The following is a 19,288-nucleotide window of genomic DNA, read 5'->3' on the forward strand; positions in this document are numbered from 1 at the left end:
TGTTTCCAGCACTCAGTTGCTCTGGACCAGCAAATGGGTTGAGTAACACTTGCTTTGGGGAGGGGGGGATGCTAACCATCCAATCAAAAAGTTGAATGCTATTCATTTACGTAAAGGGGCAACTTTCACCCCGATTCCAGACATTAGACTGTCTATTTTGAACATTCTCATTCTAAACAGTTGTAGGTGAGAAATGAGTGTGAATTTACAGCTGTAATGCTGTTGAGGTCAATAATTGCTCCCCACCCTCTGCTTTCATCAGATAGAGAACATAGTTTGATTAACAGTCTAATGGCCATCTCATTATGACATTGTATTGAGAAACTTGCTTTCCCCCGCCAATGTTGTCAACATGGAACTCATGTCTCCTATTGCCATATTGGACATTCCTGTTTGCAACGTGAGGGGATTGCAGGGTGTTGTAAGACGAGAGGATGTTTGGGAAGTGTTCTGAACAATATTTGGGCTCAGAGTGCCTGGTAACAAGGATGGATGGTCTCCATCATCCATAATTGCTCCAAAGTCAATCTGAGTGTGCTCAAGATCCAAGGAATCTATGGAATTAGACATTTGATTAGTCTCTGGGTAAATTGTTGAGTCGAGCTTCATGGGATCCATACTTGGCATCATCTGATGCTGCTGTTGAATCACACAGTTTATCTGTGGTGAATGCATCTGCATAGAGTTTGCCATCTGCTTTCTTAAATTAGATCTTCCTTGTTGCATTTGCATCTGGCCAGCGAAAAACAACAAGCCTCCATCTTCTGGTGACTCTTGGTGACACTGTATTGGTGGAAGATTTATTGGTCTTTCTGGACTGGCTTCTGCTGATTTGTGGCCAGGGTTCTCGTGGGATGGGCCTAATAAGTACTCTTGCTGATGCGTAAGGCTGTGCTGTCTGCTTAGAAGCTTTTGGGCTGGAGGAGGGTGGGGCACCATCCTAGGACTGAAGTATTGACCACCTGGGCTCATCAAAGTCTTTGGTTGGATTTGTGCTTCCTGTGAAGATGGACTTGGTAAATTTGGTTGACTTTGGCAGTTCATGTAACTTGGACCCATATAAGGCTGACTTTGAGTTTTGAAGCTGTGAGGGGAAGGGCTGAGCATGGCTTGGGATTGGCTGATCTCTGTACTGTCAATATTGATTGCCATTGGTGTTTCGACACTATCATTCTTTTGTGGTTGGCCCCACATGAGGGCCTGCTGTGACTGGATGTAGTTCCTCACCATCATCTCTTTGACTTGCATCATTGGTGTGGTGTGGGCTCCAGCCCGTCTTCCTTCCCACAACGGGGAGTTGAGCATGCTTGTGTTCATAGTTACATCGAAGCAGGAATGTGGCAAGCTATCTGTTTGTTCCCGGTAGTCACGGCTCATTCCACCCGGACTGGGCAGCATTTGTTTGGGTTGGTTGAAATCTTGCTGGGCTGCCGTTGTTTGCTTCATGTTTTGACACGGGTTTAACATAGGCACTGACTGGTGGAACTGCTGCTCAGGCTTGATTTGCTGTTGATATCCAGGGTGCATCCTCTGGCCGTTGGTAAACACGTTCTGTTGATTCAGAGGATTTTGAGTCATGTTCGCATTATGTTGGATAAAGGCCATGGGCTGATGGGAAGAATGTGGACTCTGGTTGACCTGCTTAAGACACTGACTGGGGTGTGATGGGCTTGACTGCACACTGTGCTGGTTTGGAATCTCAGTGGGAACAATATCCATGCTTCCTGAGCTTACTTCATTCCACTGAACGGGCATGTTGTTTTCATGAGAACATACCTGTCCCTGGTTATGGAATTGTGCATTACATTGACTCATCTGACACTGACTTATATTGTAGTGTTGTTGCACCATATTGCTTCCCATCATGCCCTGTTGGATAGTATTGATCTGTGTGTTTCCCAGATTTCTATTGGAGTTGCCATAGAGATTTGGATTATGCATATCCATGTGACCGTGAAACCCTTGAGTTTGATCGTTACAAACCTGATCATTTAAGGAAGACATGTTGGCCTCCTGATAGTTCATATAGTGCACCATGTCATCAGGCAACCCCGAGCTAGCTTGATTGGACGTGTCCATGGCCACGGCCTCCATGAGGACATTTTCAGTAATGCTCGGCGGTCGTGGAGGATAAATGTGTCTGTGGATGTTAGTTTCGGAAGCTGCGAAATGTTGCAGGTTACTGTTCCTCCTTGCCATCGCGGCAGGGTTGATGTTGCTGAGACTGTTAAACCGTTGCACTTTTAGCACTGATTGAGGGTCAGTGGCCGTCCGCACAGGGTCGCTTGCTCGCCTCATGTTGATGCCGGGGATGTTATGCGGTCTCAACACACCTGTCCCGTAGCCATGAAACCCACTCTCGCTGCTTCGACATGGCAGGCCATGAGGTGGGAATGCAGGCATGGCGGGGCTGTAATGGTTACTCTGAAAGGACACCCTGGCATTCGCGCCCATCTGTTCCATGTTTGCTAAAGGTGTGGGTGGTGGTCCACCTGTGGCTGCAGCGTATTTGGCTTTGAGTCGGTACTGCTGTGCTGGCGAGAGGGCGGACAGCCCCGGGAGCGTGACACACTGGCCAACCTCGCCGCATCTCGGCAAAGGGTCAGGAGAGGTGGGGTCGTATGACTCAGCAGAACCCCCATTGTTAGTATGGCCCCCCACCAGAGAGACGTCACTGGATCGCCGACTAGACAGGTAAGGAGAAATGGCTGACGATCTTCGACTGACTGTGTAGGCTGAGCTGATGGTGCTGGTGGTGCTGCTACGCCGATCGGTGAGCTGGTTCCTGACTGTGGGATCTTTGGCTGATAACTCCATGATTCGGTGACAGGGTAGAACGGAAGATCCACACATGGAGATTTCTCCAAGAGAACCTACAATGCAGAAGGGAAGACAGTTTACAAGATACAGGAATACACATATTTCCTATAAGATATCTGCAAAAACGACTGATTTTAATTTGGTGCTAGCTTGATCATTAATGTTTAATTTTTTTTTTCACCGATTTCCCCTCCTCTCCTCCGATGAAGGAGTTAGCTGGTCTCAATTGGCCACAACGACGCCGGACTAGGGATAGAAACACGTGTCTGCTCCTCATCAGTACCCAGCAAGCCCTGCCTCAAGTGTGTGTGTGGAATCTCAGCTCTGATGGCATGCCCTCCCCTCTCTGCACTTGTCAGCCTCTGATTTTTTTTACCCATTCATTTGAATGGGTGGAAAATTGCAGGTTGATCAGCACAGAAGTGAAACGTCCTGTCCTAGATGTCTACTGCTCCACAGGAATCAGAGACGATCTTAAAAACTTCATTCCGTTTTCCCCGTGGTGCGTTTGCTCACCGTTGCCCTGTATTAGGGGCAGTTTCACCCCTCGCGATGGCGGCGTAGGCTTGCGTATCTGCTTCAGCTTTCCGATTTTAAGGTTGGCCAGCCGTTGCAGTGCTGTGGCGTTCCTCCGCAGCCCAACATCTGCCATCCCTGAATGAACTGTGGAATCCACAGAGGGAATGTCTTCAATGTTTGTCAAATCTTCGAAGCTGCCTCCGCCATTTGCGTTCATCTCCACTCCACTGTCGTTGTTATTGGTGCTTCCCTGGAGTGAAGTTTCACTGCTGCTGGATGACTGGCCTCCAGGGCTGGGCTGGGATTTCTTTTTAAAAAAAAGAGAAGAGTCTGGTTTATATGCATTTTCCTCCTCTCACAGTCTCCTTTTTTGTGCCCATGAAATAAAGCTTAATTCCTTCCCCCCCACCCCTTCAACGTTCTGAATGCACCAAGACCTTTCCGGCCTACTTTAACCACTACACCAGGCTCCATATACAGGCCTCTGCCAATACAAGTCTCTTGTAGGTGGATGGGAGAGCCCATGATAACTCTCCCTCCCTCTCCTGTGGATAAGTGCCTGGCCTCTACTTGGCCCCTCCAGCTAACAGCATGCCCAACATAATGAACCTGATGATTGGGACAGCAGCCTGGGTTCTACCATTCAGTGGTACAGCGCACTGGAATGCCAACATATGGACCACCAAGCTGCCTTCTCAGTGTCCACCCTTTAAGTGGAAAGAAAAACTGCTAATCGTAATGGACAAGTGTGATTCTGGCCGATGGACACCTTCTGCCACAATGTATGTCAAATGTTGTTCTTCATTGGCTGCTTAGTGGCAATAATTACCAACAATGTGCGTGTATATCAGATGTTATAATGCATCAGGGGTTGCTCTGGCATCACTCATGAAGAACAGTCACTTGAACGAGATACCAGAGGGCTTTTGGCACCCCATAGAACCATAGCCCAGAATGAGTCAACACCTTCAGGAGAGGAAGGGGGGAAACCTGCCCCAGCACGCTGTTCTTTTTCTTCATTGCAGAAAGTACCCCTCTCCAGAGGTCTTTTCTGGGGTACTTTTTTACAATAGTAACTGGTAGAGATCTGAGTCTGTACTTCTACTTCCTTTCACTTCTGTTGTTCCACTCATCTCTAAACCTCAAACACTGACCTGCGATGCAGAACCCTCTATGCTGGTGTGATTTAGTTGCAAATTGCAACCGGGGCTTAAAGTAAGAGGAGAGCCGGCAGATTTACCCCTGAGGCAGGTGCAGGATTTTGCCCTGCCTGAAGCATGAATGCCCCCATTTTCTTACCATGGTAGTGTCAGGCACCATTAACTTTCCCTGCATGAAGTCGTCCATCTTCTTATTGGCAGTGCTGCCTCCTTCCTCATGGTGAATTTCCCCATCCTGTCCCAGCAGAGGCCTTATTCCATCTTGTGTTGTGGAAACCCTCACATTAACGTCACCACGTTGCTTTTTGGTTACATGTGCCTCGGGGCCATGCACAGTCTTGACGTGTTTTCTTAATGAGCTGGGATCTGTGTACCGTTTGGTGCAGCACGGAATCTTACAAACATATGGTTTCTGTTGATTGAATGAACAATGTGATTAATTTTCAGTCAGGGGGAGGGGTCCTACTGAGGGTCTGAAGTGTGGGTCAGCTCTGACTTAGCTCTCTGGAGTCCAGCAGAATCCGTGGTTGAACCAATGTGGCCAACCGGTAAAAGTTGGACTTAACTAAACAACATCACGTCCAGTCATGACTTGCAACAACTGACAGAATCAAAGATTTTGATTTGATTTGCTGGCATCAAACCTCTTGAGATACAGGGTTCACTGAGATCTTGGGATTAACTGGCATTTCAGCTCAGGGCCAACTCACCAGAGCTTAGAGATGAGTGTCTGGGATATTTGTGTATGAGCAATTAACATTCCTGGGATGGACCCAGAGGCTCCATTTTGTTCCAGATCATAAGAACCTCGACCGTATGTATTTCTTCATTGGAATTTGTCGCTTGCCTGTATTGTCACTTCTGTGTTTGCCTGCTGGGAAAACATTTCTAACAACACAAAGGTTATAAAAGGAAAGGACATCTCCACCTCGATGCCAATTGCTTGTCGGGAGTCCCCCATCAAGACTAAAATAGTTTGATTGTTTAACTAGATGCTTAGGTCATTTAGGACCCAGCTAATGGTAGTCAACCCAGATAAGAGAAATAATTAATATTGGTTACCAGAATGACTACAACCTGTCGGGCAGAATTTTGGCTGAAAGCCAACCTGATGGGCTTTGCACCTGTCCAACTTAGCTGCAGATTTGCTGGGATTGGCTAATTATCATCATTTTGGCACGCTCCCAGCGAGATTCCACCTATGCCAGGGAGCCTGTCTCGGGGGTGGAATTGGCTGCTTGCAAGTCTCGTGTGCCGGCAGCACCGTTGCAGGGCTGGCTCCCTCCAGGCTGTATGAGGAGGAGTGCCGGGGTTTGGTCGAGTTTTAAAATGTGCAGGGTGCGGGAGTGCAATTCATTGCGCTCCTTTAGGAGGCCGTTTAAAATGTAAATCCCCTCCCACACACCATAGCAACGCTGGATGCCAGAAACACACTGGCATCCCTTGCATTCAGCGTTGCCATGGCAGTTATGGGAAAATGTGACATCTCACAGCACTCCTTCATTGCCACACAATTTGAATATGCCTGTCCATATTTGGGCATACGTAGTCAATGGCAAAGTGCACTAGTCCACTCATAAACCTTTAGTTGATGATAATGAAACTTTGAGGGAATTTCAGAACAGATTTCCCCACCAGTTTATGTACGGCACCTTTTACATTTGTTCACATCCTTCTGTCCCTTATAATAAGCAGGTGCCAGTTAGTAAGGTTTTCAATGATGTTTTCTTGGCAGCAAAGCAAGCATCAGTTTTCAAGCCCCACCCTGCTCTCCCCCATGTTACCCCCACTCCAGCTCCATGCTGCCCGATGCCACCCCCAGTCCTCCCCCACGCTTCCCCCTGCTCTGCCAAATGCTACTTTCTGCCCTTATGCTACCCCAAGTTATCCATTGCCCTACCTGATGCCACCCTTTCCTGCCAGAGGGTATCTCCTGCCCTCCCCATGCTACCCTCTACCTATGCTATTCCATGCTACCTATTGCTCTACCTTATGCCTCCCCTATCCTGCCCTGCCCCACTCTACCTCCTACCCCAGACTACCCTTCTGCCCTGCCCCACTCTACCCCCTACCCCAGACTACCCTTCTGCCCTGCCCCACTCTACCTCCTACCCCAGACTACCCTTCTGCCCTGCCCCACTCTACCTCCTACCCCAGACTACCCTTCTGCCCTGCCCCACTCTACCTCCTACCCCAGACTACCCTTCTGCCCTGCCCCACTCTACCTCCTACCCCAGACTACCCTTCTGCCCTGCCCCACTCTACCTCCTACCCCAGACTACCCTTCTGCCCCACCCCACTCTACCTCCTACCCCAGACTACCCTTCTGCCCTGCCCCACTCTACCTCCTACCCCAGACTACCCTTCTGCCCTGCCCCACTCTACCTCCTACCCCAGACTACCCTTCTGCCCTGCCCCACTCTACCTCCTACCCCAGACTACCCTTCTGCCCTGCCCCACTCTACCTCCTACCCCAGACTACCCTTCTGCCCTGCCCCACTCTACCTACTACCCCAGACTACCCTTCTGCCCTGCCCCACTCTACCTCCTACCCCAGACTACCCTTCTGCCCTTCCCCAGTCTACCCCCTACCCCAGACTACCCTTCTGCCCTGCCCCACTCTACCTCCTACCCCAGACTACCCTTCTGCCCTGCCCCACTCTACCGCCTACCCCAGACTACCCTTCTGCCCTTCCCCAGTCTACCCTCTACCCCAGACTACCCTCCTGCCCTGCCCCACTCTACTCCCTACCCCAGACTACCCTTCTGCCCTGCCCCACTCTACCTCCTACCCCAGACTACCCTTCTGCCCTGCCCCACTCTACCCCCTACCCCAGACTACCCTTCTGCCCTGCCCCACTCTACCTCCTACCCCAGACTACCCTTCTGCCCTGCCCCACTCTACCTCCTACCCCAGACTACCCTTCTGCCCTGCCCCACTCTACCTCCTACCCCAGACTACCCTTCTGCCCTGCCCCACTCTACCTCCTACCCCAGACTACCCTTCTGCCCTGCCCCACTCTACCTCCTACCCCAGACTACCCTTCTGCCCCACCCCACTCTACCTCCTACCCCAGACTACCCTTCTGCCCTGCCCCACTCTACCTCCTACCCCAGACTACCCTTCTGCCCTGCCCCACTCTACCTCCTACCCCAGACTACCCTTCTGCCCTGCCCCACTCTACCTCCTACCCCAGACTACCCTTCTGCCCTGCCCCACTCTACCTCCTACCCCAGACTACCCTTCTGCCCTGCCCCACTCTACCTACTACCCCAGACTACCCTTCTGCCCTGCCCCACTCTACCTCCTACCCCAGACTACCCTTCTGCCCTTCCCCAGTCTACCCCCTACCCCAGACTACCCTTCTGCCCTGCCCCACTCTACCTCCTACCCCAGACTACCCTTCTGCCCTGCCCCACTCTACCGCCTACCCCAGACTACCCTTCTGCCCTTCCCCAGTCTACCCTCTACCCCAGACTACCCTCCTGCCCTGCCCCACTCTACTCCCTACCCCAGACTACCCTTCTGCCCTGCCCCACTCTACCTCCTACCCCAGACTACCCTTCTGCCCTTCCCCAGTCTACCCTCTACCCCAGACTACCCTCCTGCCCTGCCCCACTCTACTCCCTACCCCAGACTACCCTTCTGCCCTGCCCCACTCTACCTCCTACCCCAGACTACCCTTCTGCCCTGCCCCACTCTACCCCCTACCCCAGACTACCCTTCTGCCCTGCCCCACTCTACCCTCTACCCCAGACTACCCTTCTGCCCTTCCCCACTCTACCTCCTACCCCAGACTACCCTTCTGCCCTGCCCCACTCTACCCCCTACCCCAGACTACCCTTCTGCCCTGCCCCACTCTACCTCCTACCCCAGACTACCCTTCTGCCCTGCCCCACTCTACCCCCTACCCCAGACTACCCTTCTGCCCTGCCCCACTCTACCCCCTACCCCAGACTACCCTTCTGCCCTTCCCCAGTCTACCCTCTACCCCAGACTACCCTTCTGCCCTACCCCACTCTACTCCCTACCCCAGACTACCCTTCTGCCCTGCCCCACTCTACCTCCTACCCCAGACTACCCTTCTGCCCTGCCCCACTCTACCCCCTACCCCAGACTACCCTTCTGCCCTTCCCCACTCTACCCCCTACCCCAGACTACCCTTCTGCCCTGCCTCACTCTACCCCCACCCCAGACTACCCTTCTGCCCTGCCCCACTCTACCCCCTACCCCAGACTACCCTTCTGCCCTGCCCCACTCTACCTCCTACCCCAGACTACCCTTCTGTCCTGCCCCACTCTACCCCCTACCCCAGACTACCCTTCTGCCCTGCCCCACTCTACCCCCACCCCAGACTACCCTTCTGCCCTGCCCCACTCTACCCCCTACCCCAGACTACCCTTCTGCCCTGCCCCACTCTACCCCCTACCCCAGACTACCCTTCTGCCCTGGCCCACTCTACCCCCTACCCCAGACTACCCTTCTGCCCTTCCCCACTCTACCCCCTACCCCAGACTACCCTTCTTCCCTGCCCCACTCTACCCCCTACCCCAGACTACCCTTCTGCCCTGGCCCATGCTACCCCCTACCCCAGACTACCCTTCTGCCCTGGCCCATGCTATCCCCTGCCCTGTTTAGCACTTGGCAAAAGATAATGACCATAAATACACTGCACTGCAGTGTTCGCAGTTTTCAATTCATGGGGCACTGACACCAGTACTGGGGAAAGAGGGAGCTGTTCCGTTGGGATAGGTTCCACTTAAACCAGGCTGGGACCAGTGTCCTGGCGAATCGAATAACTAGGGCTGTAGATAGGGCTTTAAACTAAAAAGGTGGGGGAGGGGTCAGGTGAGGGGAAATATAGAAATTTAATGAGAAAAGTCAAGGCAACAGAGCAATGTACTGATTTGGGTAAAGATAAGCTGAGTGTGACAGGAAGGGACAGAGAGTTTAACGGTAATAGTGCATCAGCGAATAAGGTCAAATCAGGGAAAAATGGTAAAAAGTCAAAATTAAAGGCGCTTTATCTGAGTGCATGGAACATTCGTTACAAGATCGACAAATTAGTGGCACAAATAGAGATAAATGGGTTTGATCTAGTAGCCATTACAGAGACATGGTTGCCAGGTGACCAAGGTTGGGAACTAAATATTCCAGGATATTTGACGTTCCGAAAAGACAGACAGAATGGAAAAGGAGGGGGTGTAGCCCCGATAATAAAGGATGACATAAGGACAGTGGTGAGAAAGGATCTTGGCTCGGAAGATCAGGAAATAGAATCAGTCTGGGTGGAAATAAGAAATAACAAGGGCCAGAAAACACTGGTGGGAGTAGTTTATCGGCCCCCCAACAGTAGCTATACCATTGGACAGAGTATTAATCATGAAATAATAGGAGCTTGTAACAAAGGTAATGCAATAATCATGGGGGACTTTAATCTTCATATAGACTGGGCAAATCAAATTGGCAAAGGTAGCCTAGAGGATGAGTTCATGGAATGCATTCGAGACAGTTTCCTAGAACAATACGTCATGGAACCAACCAGGGAACAGGCTATTTTAGATCTTGTACTATATAATGAGACAGGGTTAATTAGTAATCTCACAGTAAAGGATCCTCTGGGGAAGAGTGATCACAATATGATAGAATTTCACATTGAATTTGAGAGTGACGTACTTAAGTCAGAAACTAGAGTCTTAAACTTAAATAAAGCCAATTACATAGGTATGAGGGGTGAGTTGGCTAAGGTAGATTGGGAAATTAGATTAAAGGGTAATGACAGTAGATTAGCAATGGTGAACATTTAAAAAAATATTTCAATATTCTCAACGAATACACATTCCATTGAGAAATAAAAACTCCATGGGAAAAGTGATTCATCCGTGGCTAACTAAAGAAGTTAAGGAGAGTATTAGATTAAAAGACGAGGCCTATATTGTTGCCAAGAAGAGTAGTAAGCCTGAGGATTGGGAGAGTTTTAGAAACCAGCAAAGGATGACCAAAAAATTGATAAAAAGGGAGAAAATAGAATGTGAAAGCAAACTAGCAAAAAATATAAAAACAGATTGTAAGAGCTTCTACAAGTACGTAAAAAGGAAGAGATTAGCAAAAGTAAACGTTGGTCCCTTAGAGGCTGAGACAGGAGAAATTATAATGGGGAATAAAGAAATGGCAGAGACGTTAAACAAATATTTTGTATCTGTCTTCACAGTAGAAGACACAAAAAGCATACCAAAAATAGTGGGGAACCAAGGGTCTAATGAGAGTGAGGAACTTAAAATAATTATTATCAGTTGAGGAAAAGTACTGGAGAAATTAATGGGACTAAAAGCCGACAAATCCCCTGGGCCTGATGACCTACATCCTAGGGTTCTAAAAGAGGTGGCTGCAGAGATAGTGGATGCATTGGTTGTGATCTTCCAGAATTCCCTAGATTCCAGAACGGTCCCAGTGGATTGGAAGGTAGCAAATGTAAGCCCGCTATTCAAGAGGGGAGGGAGAGAGAAAACAGGGAACTACAGGCCAGTTAGCCTGACATCAGTAGTCGGGAAAATGCCGGAATCCATTATTAAGGAAGTGGTAACAGGGCACTTAGAAAATCATAATATGATTAGGCAGAGTCAACATGGTTTTATGAAAGGGAAATCGTGATTGACAAATTTATTAGAATATTTTGAGGATGTAACTGGCAGAGTAGATAAAGGGGAACCAGTGGATGTAGTATATTTGGATTTTCAAAAGGCATTTGATAAGGTGACACATAAAAGGTTGTTACACAAGATAAGGGGTTGGGGGTAATATATTAGCATGGATAGAGGATTGGTTAACGGACAGAAAACAGAGAGTGGGAATAAACGGGTCATTCTCAGGTTGGCAGGCTGTAACTAGTGGGGTGCCGCAAGGATCAGTGCTTGGGCCTCGGCTATTTACAATTTATATTAATGACTTAGATGAAGGGACCGAGTGTAATGTATCCAAGTTTGCTGATGATACAAAGCTAGGTGGGAAAGTAAGCTGTGAGGAGGACACAAAGAGTCTGCAAAGGGATTTAGACAGGTTAAGTGAGTGGGCAAGAAGATGGCAAATGGAATATAATGTGGGGAAATGTGAGGTTATTCACTTTGGTAGGAAGAATAGAAAAACAGATTAATTTTTAAATGATGAGAAACTATTAAATGTTGGTGTTCAGAGAGATTTGGATGTTCTCATATAAGAAACACAAAAATTTAGCATGCAGGTACAGCAGGCAATTAGGAAGGCAAATGGCATGTTGGCCTTTATTGCAAGGGGGTTGGAGTACAAGAGTAAGGAAGTCTTACTGCAATTGTACAGGGTTTTGGTGAGACCTCACCTGGAGTACTGTGTACAGTTTTGGTCTCCTTATCTACTTGCTTTGGAGGGGGTGCAATGAAGATTCATCTAGATTAATTCCTGGGATGAGAGGGTTGTCCTATGAGGAGAGATTGAGTAGAATGGGCCTATACTCTCTGAAGTTTAGAAGAATGAGAGGTGATCTCATTGAAACATATAAGATCCTGAGGGGGCTTGACAGGGTAGATGCTGAGAGGCTGTTTCCCCTGGCTGGAGAGTCTCGAACTAGGGGGCATAGTCTCAGGATAAGGGGTCGGCCATTTAAGACTGAGATGAGGAGGAATTTCTTCACTCAGACGGTTGTGAATCTTTGGAATTCTCTACCCTTGAGGGCTGTGGATGCTCAGTTGTTGAGTATATTCAAGACTGAGATGGATAGATTTTTGGACTCTAAGGGAACCAAGGGATATGGGGATCGGGCGGGAAAGTGGAGTTGAGGTTGAAGATCAGCCATGATCTGATTGAATGGCGGAGCAGGCTCGAGGGGCCGAATGGCCTACTCCTGCTCCTATTTCTTATGCAGTCATTAACTGGGCCACATGACTAACCGGAGTGTGAGGGCCTTACCTCATTGGAATGGGTCCTGTTCTGGTGTTTAGCTCGGTCCGAGGCGTTGGAGAATGCCTTATTGCAGCCCTCATGCTCACAGACGTATGGTTTCTCTCCAGTGTGAGACCTCAGGTGGGTTTTCAGGTTCTCTAGCCTGGAGTAGGCCTTATTGCAACCTTCAAACTGGAAATATATATACACATACACACACATATATTTGAAGTGATACATTTTTAAAATGAGCTGTGTTTGTTAGCTTGTAATCAAACTAAGCAATGAATCAATGTAAACAGGGACTTACTGTACATTTATGTGGTTTCTCTCCTGTGTGTCGCCTCATGTGAACCACTAGCATGTACTGGGCCTTAAATGGTCTTTGCTCTCGAGAACACTCTTGCCAGTGGCAGACAAACTCCTTCTTCTCTCCGTGAATGTGCTCATTATTAATGTGCTGCAAATTATAGAAAGAAAGTCAAAGATTTACAGTCACTGAGCCAAAGTGGGTTTTGCTACTAAGACCTGACCAATTACAGTAGACCTTAAATTCCTGATTGTGATAGATTAAAGTACTGAACAATTTCCTCTATTGCTTTTATTTTTTGTCCTTCCCCATCCCCCCCTCTACCACCCCCCCCCCCCATACTGCCTCTTGCTTAGATACAGCTACACAGGTTCTGGATGCCCATTAGTACCTTGCCAAGTGACCATTCTTGATGTGTAAGCTTAGATAGTGAGTATCTGCAGCCTATTCAGCTCTTGGGGCATCATAGTCAAGCCCAATCTTGACCAAAGTCCACATATGCATACTTTCCAGAAGAAGTCACTGGAACCCTGGCTGATTCCACTGCCCTCAGCCCAGGGTGCTGAGGGCAATTGTGGTTCCCCTGGCTGTGATCAGCCATTTCAACACAAACCAGTGTTATTAAGCATCATTAACGGTGCAACCATTCACCAGTACTGAGGGAGTGCTGCACTGTCGGAGGTGCCGTCTTTCAGATGAGACATTAAACCAAGGCCCCGTCTGCCCTCTCAGGTGAATGTAAAAGATCCCATGGTACTATCTGAAGAAGAGCAGGAGAGTTCTCCCGAAGGATTATCTGTCATTATCCTATTGCTGTTTGTGGGATCTTGCTGTGCTGCATTTCCCAACATTACAACATTCCCTACATTTCCCTGCACTTCAAAAATACCTCATTGGCTGTAAAGCGCTTTGGGACGTCCTGAGGTCGTGAAAGATGCTATATAAATGGACGTTTTGTTCTTTAACTTGTGTGTGGTGTTTTGTTGGACCCAAGGAGTCTCTAGTCCCTATTTCCATGGCCTCAGATGGACTGATAAACTGGAGAAAGACTGAATGAGAAATAATTTGACGAACATACGCTCCCAGTTGGAAGCCTCATCTGCCAGCAGCACAAATCAGGAAATCATAGTCATGGACATACTTCCAAGAGGGATGGAAAATTGTAGGAATCATGCCTGTAATTTCCTGATTTGTGCTTTTGTTGGAAAGGCATCCTGTCGGAAATGTTCATTCATAAAATTGGCCCAATATGTTCTATCCCCTTCGAAGTTCAACCAGGAACAACGAAAATCAAATATGTATCTCTCAAAATTGCATCAGACTGTCAAATGTCCACAGGATTTAAAACACAGGAGCTGCTGGCTTGCTGGGAGTTAACCTTGTGTACCTTTTGAAGTTATAACCTGGGGAAACAAAAGGTACCTTCCATAGTGGAAACAAGTACGGTACGATAATGTAGTGGTTATATTGCAGGACTAGTAATCCAGAGAACGCGAGTCCAAATCCCACCATGACAGTTTGAGAATTTGAATTCAGTTTTTTAAAAATCTGGAAATAAAAAGCTGATATCAGTAAAAGTGACCATGAAGCTGTCGGATTGTTGTTAAAATCCAACTGGTTCACCTGCTGCCCTTAGCCGGTCTGGCCGAGATGTGTCTCCAGTCCCACACCAATGTGGTTGACTCTTAACTGCTCTCTGAAGTGGGCCTAGCAAGTCACTCAGTTACATAAGAACATAAGAAATAGGAGCAGGAGTAGGCCAATCGGCCCCTCGAGCCTGCTCCGCCATTCAATAAGATCATGGCTGATCTGATCCTAACCTCAAATCTAAATTCATGTCCAATTTCCTGCCCGCTCCCCGTAACCCCTAATTCCCTTTACTTCTAGGAAACTGTCTATTTCTGTTTTAAATTTATTTAATGATGTCGCTTCCACAGCTTCCTGGGGCAGCAAATTCCACAGACCGACTGTATCAAAACACTAGCATTGAGCACTTTCACCGCGTGGATTATAGCAGTTCTCAGCCTTCTCAGGACAACTAGGGATGGGCAATAAATGTTGGCCTTGTCAGCGATACCCACATCCTGAGAATGAATTCAAAAAAAACTTAGTGCAATGATTTCCTGAACTTCCTTCTGATGTAAGACAGCTAGCTATTTGCACATGTTACCCAGCACTTTTCTTTAATTTGACAGATTTCAGGACAAAGCCAGCAGTCTGTGGTAAGCGGTTTCTATTTATTTTGCACTCTAAGTGTACTTGCCTTTGAGGTTACCTTTTGCAGAGTGATGTGAATTCTCATCAGCCTGGGGAAAGCAGACCGACAGTAATAAAGTTAAAGTGACCAGTCATGTCTAGAGTTGCCGACTCTGGTTGGACGTGTACCTGGAGGTTTCATCACATGACCTCCCACCACCCCGCCCCTACGCTCCCGCCATTGGTCGCCCGACAGGTCCATGTTCACGGTGCCCCGCCTTTTCAGGCCAATTGGAAAGCGAACAGACTTTACGTTACCTGATTGGATGATTCTTGAGTGTCAGTTTTTCCCATGTCCAATATTTTTATAATTAATAAACAAAAGTGTTCAAAGAAAATTAAATAAAAAACACACCATTTTTAATGCCCATACGATTTTTCTCCCGGGTTTTGCTCGCAGCAGTGTCCAGAAGATTAATTTTTAATTCCTGGAGACTCCAGAGCAATCCTGGAGGGTTGGCAACTCCCAGCTCATGTCTCATACAGAAATTCAGAAAAAACTTTTTTAATGTTTGAATTGTGCCAAACTGCTATTTGTCACAATAGAATTACATGGTTACTCACGTGCACAAGTTGATCTTGAGTATCGAACTCTTTACTGCATCCTTCCCAGTGACAGTTAGTCTCGTAGATGCACTCTGGCTCCTGTTTCCCATCATCTTTATCTCCATCATCTCTTCCATCCATCATTCCCAACAAATGATCCTGTTACAAATGATTACTGGATGAGTATATATGTACTAGTACGTCTCCCATGGCGGCATCCATAGTAACTCCGAGAATATGTTCTCTTACCTCTCTTTGTTGTCTCTGTGTTGCTACTTCTCTCTCTTTGTCTCTCTCTGTCCTCTTCTGTTCCTCCATCTCTTTTTCTTTTCTTCTCTTCTGCTTCTCTCTCTCTTCTCCTTCTCTCTTTCCTCTTCTGCTTCTCTCTCCTTTTTTCCTTCTCTCTCTTCTACTTCTATCTCTCCTTCTCTTCTTTTCTGCTCTCTCTGTCCTCTTCTGTTCTTTAGGGTTGGAGGTGGTGGGTAGTGTATGTGGTGGGGAAGGGAACCGAACCATCGGCCACAGGCCATATTTTCCGATGGCGGATGCATAACACCTCTAGGGCCACAGGCTAGTGGGTTCCAGTTAGCTTTTAGGCCGTGTGCGATGGCAGGCAGGTGAGGGGACGTATGAAAACACAGTTTTACTTAAATAGCAAATACTGCTTTCTAAAGGCCTTTAGGGGTTAACTACTTCACCCGTCCCACCACTCGGGACCCTGACACACTAACAGCAGCTGCACCCACTACCCCCACTAGGCCCCCAACTCCCCCACTGGCCGCTGCACCCACTACTCCTACCAGGACCCCAAGCACCACCGGCTGCTACACCCCCTTCTGTCCACGAGGACCCCAACTCCCCCACCTGCCGCTGCACCCACTACCCCCACTAGGCCCCCAACTCCCCCACCTGCCGCTGCACCCACTACCCCCACCAGGACCCCAACTCCCCCACACTGGCTTCTGCACCCACTACCCCCACCAGGACCCCAACTCCCCCACCTGCCGCTGCACCCACTACCCCCACCAGGACCCCAACTCCCCCACCGGCTTCTGCACCCACTACCCCCGCCAGGACCCCAACTCCCCCACCAGCTTCTGCACCCACTACCCCCGCCAGGACCCCAACTCCCCCACCGGCTTCTGCACCCCCTGTACCTGCCTGGACCCTGAGCTGCCGTTGGCTCAACCCCTTACCAGCCACTGACCTCCTCCTTTTAATCCCTCTCCTGCCACCCAGGACCCACCCCTCCACCATGAAGGCACCCACCAACCCAGGTACCCTCCCAGCATCAAGGACCCCAGCACTTTTCCTGGCACGAGTCCCAGTCTAGTCCGGGGCCAGCTGATTTATGCTGTGAACGGGAACAGCTTTATTATGCTTGTTAAGTGTTTGGAGCACTTTAAAAATGAATTATATTGGGCTGCTGGGGGCCTGGGTGGTGGGGATATTGGGTAACAGGAGGGGGCTAGCCGCCAGTCAGCTGTGGGTTGTGGCAGCAGGGGTACAGCGTGGGGTAGAGCTAGAGGGAATCCCACCCCCATAGAGACTAATATCTAATATTTTAACATTTTTAAAAGCACTTAAAACAATTCCCGCTGGCAACAGGAGCCTGGGAGGGACCAAGAGGCCTAAATGGAGACAGCCTCAGGTGGGGTGGAATTGTGAGTTCACCTTGCTCAGTGACTCAAATCTCAGGAGCTGGGAGGACTGAAAGGGAAATTTTATGCAAGTGTGACGACTAAGGATTATCGCTTATTTAACCGAGAAGAGATTTTCAGTTTAACCTATAATATGTTCCTGATATGAACTCAGGTTCAGGATTTGTAAGAGTGAATCTTTAAAGGCCCAGCATTCTTTCACTTTAGCTTAACAGAGAGGGGAAAACTGGTGCCATTGAGAGAAAGAGGTGATTGGTATGTTAATGAGCTCATGTGAGAGTTAATGTAATGGACATTAATATACCAACGTCATCCATAACATTCTGAGACAATAGGTAATTCATTGTCTTGTTTCAGTAGGCATTCACACATGAGATAATGAGAGGAACAGCGTTCTTGTGTACAAAGCATGGGATCATTTGGTAGGAATCGACTCAGGAGGACAATACCCAGATAAAATTGGCAGCTGTACTGAGCAGCCTCTGGACAGTGAAGAGCCAGGTGTCAAGCTGCCGAACTTCCTGCCCAGAGAGGCCACAAAAAGACACATGGTCACAGTCAGTTGGTAAGATTTGCTGATAGGCAGATAAAACCTAGACCAGTCTACCTTCAGAATAGATCAAACTAGGTACATAGCAAGTCTTGGTCTGATTCAGTGATAGGACTGACAAAGAGTGAGTCTTACTTATCCTGCTAACTGGAACATGGTGACATGCTTTTTTTACAATGAAGGACTGAACTTAGTTGAAGTAAGATGAGGTTTGCTTTAACTGTGACCCTTTACATTCACTTACAGACTGTAAAATAAAGTGTTAACCATTCCACCTTTCGGAAGACTGAAGAAGCACACATGAGGGCAGGTGCGAGGATCATGTAATAAGGGGGTCTCATTATCACCCCCCCCTCCCGGGTTATACTGTCATATTACTAATGTAAGGAGTCACACAACACCAGGTTATAGTCCAACAGCTTTATTTGAAATCACAAGCTTTCGGAGCTTTGCTCCTTCGTCAGGTGAAGTGAAGAGATGCATAAAGGCACAGCATATATAGTCAGAGAACAATGCCTGGTGATTACAGATAATCTTTCTAACTGCACTTTATTACACCTCGGCAGAGAGATAATCACAGCAATCAAAGGAGTGAATGGTGTTCTAACAGGTTAGTCAGGGAAACATTACATCCAAGAATACTGAGGTGGGGTCACAAGGGGTCAAATGTAGCAGATGCTGGGGTTTGTATTAAAAACAGATAACTTTTTTGCTGGAAATCGCAGCAGGTCCGGCCGCATCTGTGTATGGAGAACAAGCCATAGGGGCATCCTTTCCTGCAACGTATGAGGATGCCCCGGAGCATGGTACATCGCCGAGACCATGCAGACACTGCGACAACGGATGAACGGACACCGCGCAACAATCGCCAGACAGGAGGGTTCCCTCCCAGTCGGGGAACACTTCAGCAGTCAAGGACATTCAGCCTCCGATCTTCGGGTAAGCGTTCTCCAAGGCGGCCTTCGAGACACACGACAACGCAAAATCGTCGAGCAGAAATTGATAGCCAAGTTCCGCACCCATGAGGACGGCCTCAACCGGGATCTTGGGTTCATGTCACGCTACATGTAACCCCACCTGACGTAGAGTCATCCAGACTCAAGTTGTAGTTGGCTTGTTCTCCATACACAGATGCGGCCGGACCTGCTGCGATTTCCAGAAAAAGAAAGGTTATCTGTTTTTAATACAAACCCCAGCATCTGGTACATTTGACCCCTTGTGACCCCACCTCAGTATTCTTGGATGTAATGTTTCCCTGACTAACCTGTTTGAACACCATTCACTCCTTTGATTGCTGTGATTATCTCTCTGCCGAGGTGTGATAAAGGGCAGTTAGAAAGATTATCTGTAATCACCAGGCATTGTTCTCTGACTATATATGCTGTGCCTTTATGCAACTCTTCACTCACCTGACGAAGGAGCAAAGCTCCGAAAGCTTGTGATTTCAAATAAAGCTGTTGGACTATAACCTGGTGTTGTGCGACTCCTTACATTTGTCCACCCCAGTCCATCACCGGCATCTCCATGTCATAGTATTAGATAGTGGGCAGTACG

General features: G+C 48.3%; 1 protein-coding gene across 1 annotated transcript in view; it reads right to left on the bottom strand.

The window, feature by feature from the left end:
- Positions 1–299: 299 nt before the first annotated feature.
- LOC137306961 (zinc finger protein GLI1-like) overlaps positions 300–19,288 on the bottom strand; it is a 30,645-nt gene continuing 11,656 nt past the window's right edge. Inside the window, exons 6-11 of the mRNA XM_067976336.1 lie at positions 15,542–15,682; positions 12,722–12,871; positions 12,439–12,603; positions 4,639–4,911; positions 3,337–3,646; positions 300–2,873 (exon numbers count right to left, since the gene is read on the bottom strand). Coding sequence (XP_067832437.1) covers positions 304–2,873; positions 3,337–3,646; positions 4,639–4,911; positions 12,439–12,603; positions 12,722–12,871; positions 15,542–15,682 — 3,609 coding nt within the window. The 3' untranslated portion in view covers positions 300–303. The remainder of the gene's footprint in view (positions 2,874–3,336; positions 3,647–4,638; positions 4,912–12,438; positions 12,604–12,721; positions 12,872–15,541; positions 15,683–19,288) is intronic.

The sequence above is a fragment of the Heptranchias perlo genome, chromosome X, assembly GCF_035084215.1.
Source record: "Heptranchias perlo isolate sHepPer1 chromosome X, sHepPer1.hap1, whole genome shotgun sequence".
NCBI lineage: Eukaryota > Metazoa > Chordata > Chondrichthyes > Hexanchiformes > Hexanchidae > Heptranchias > Heptranchias perlo.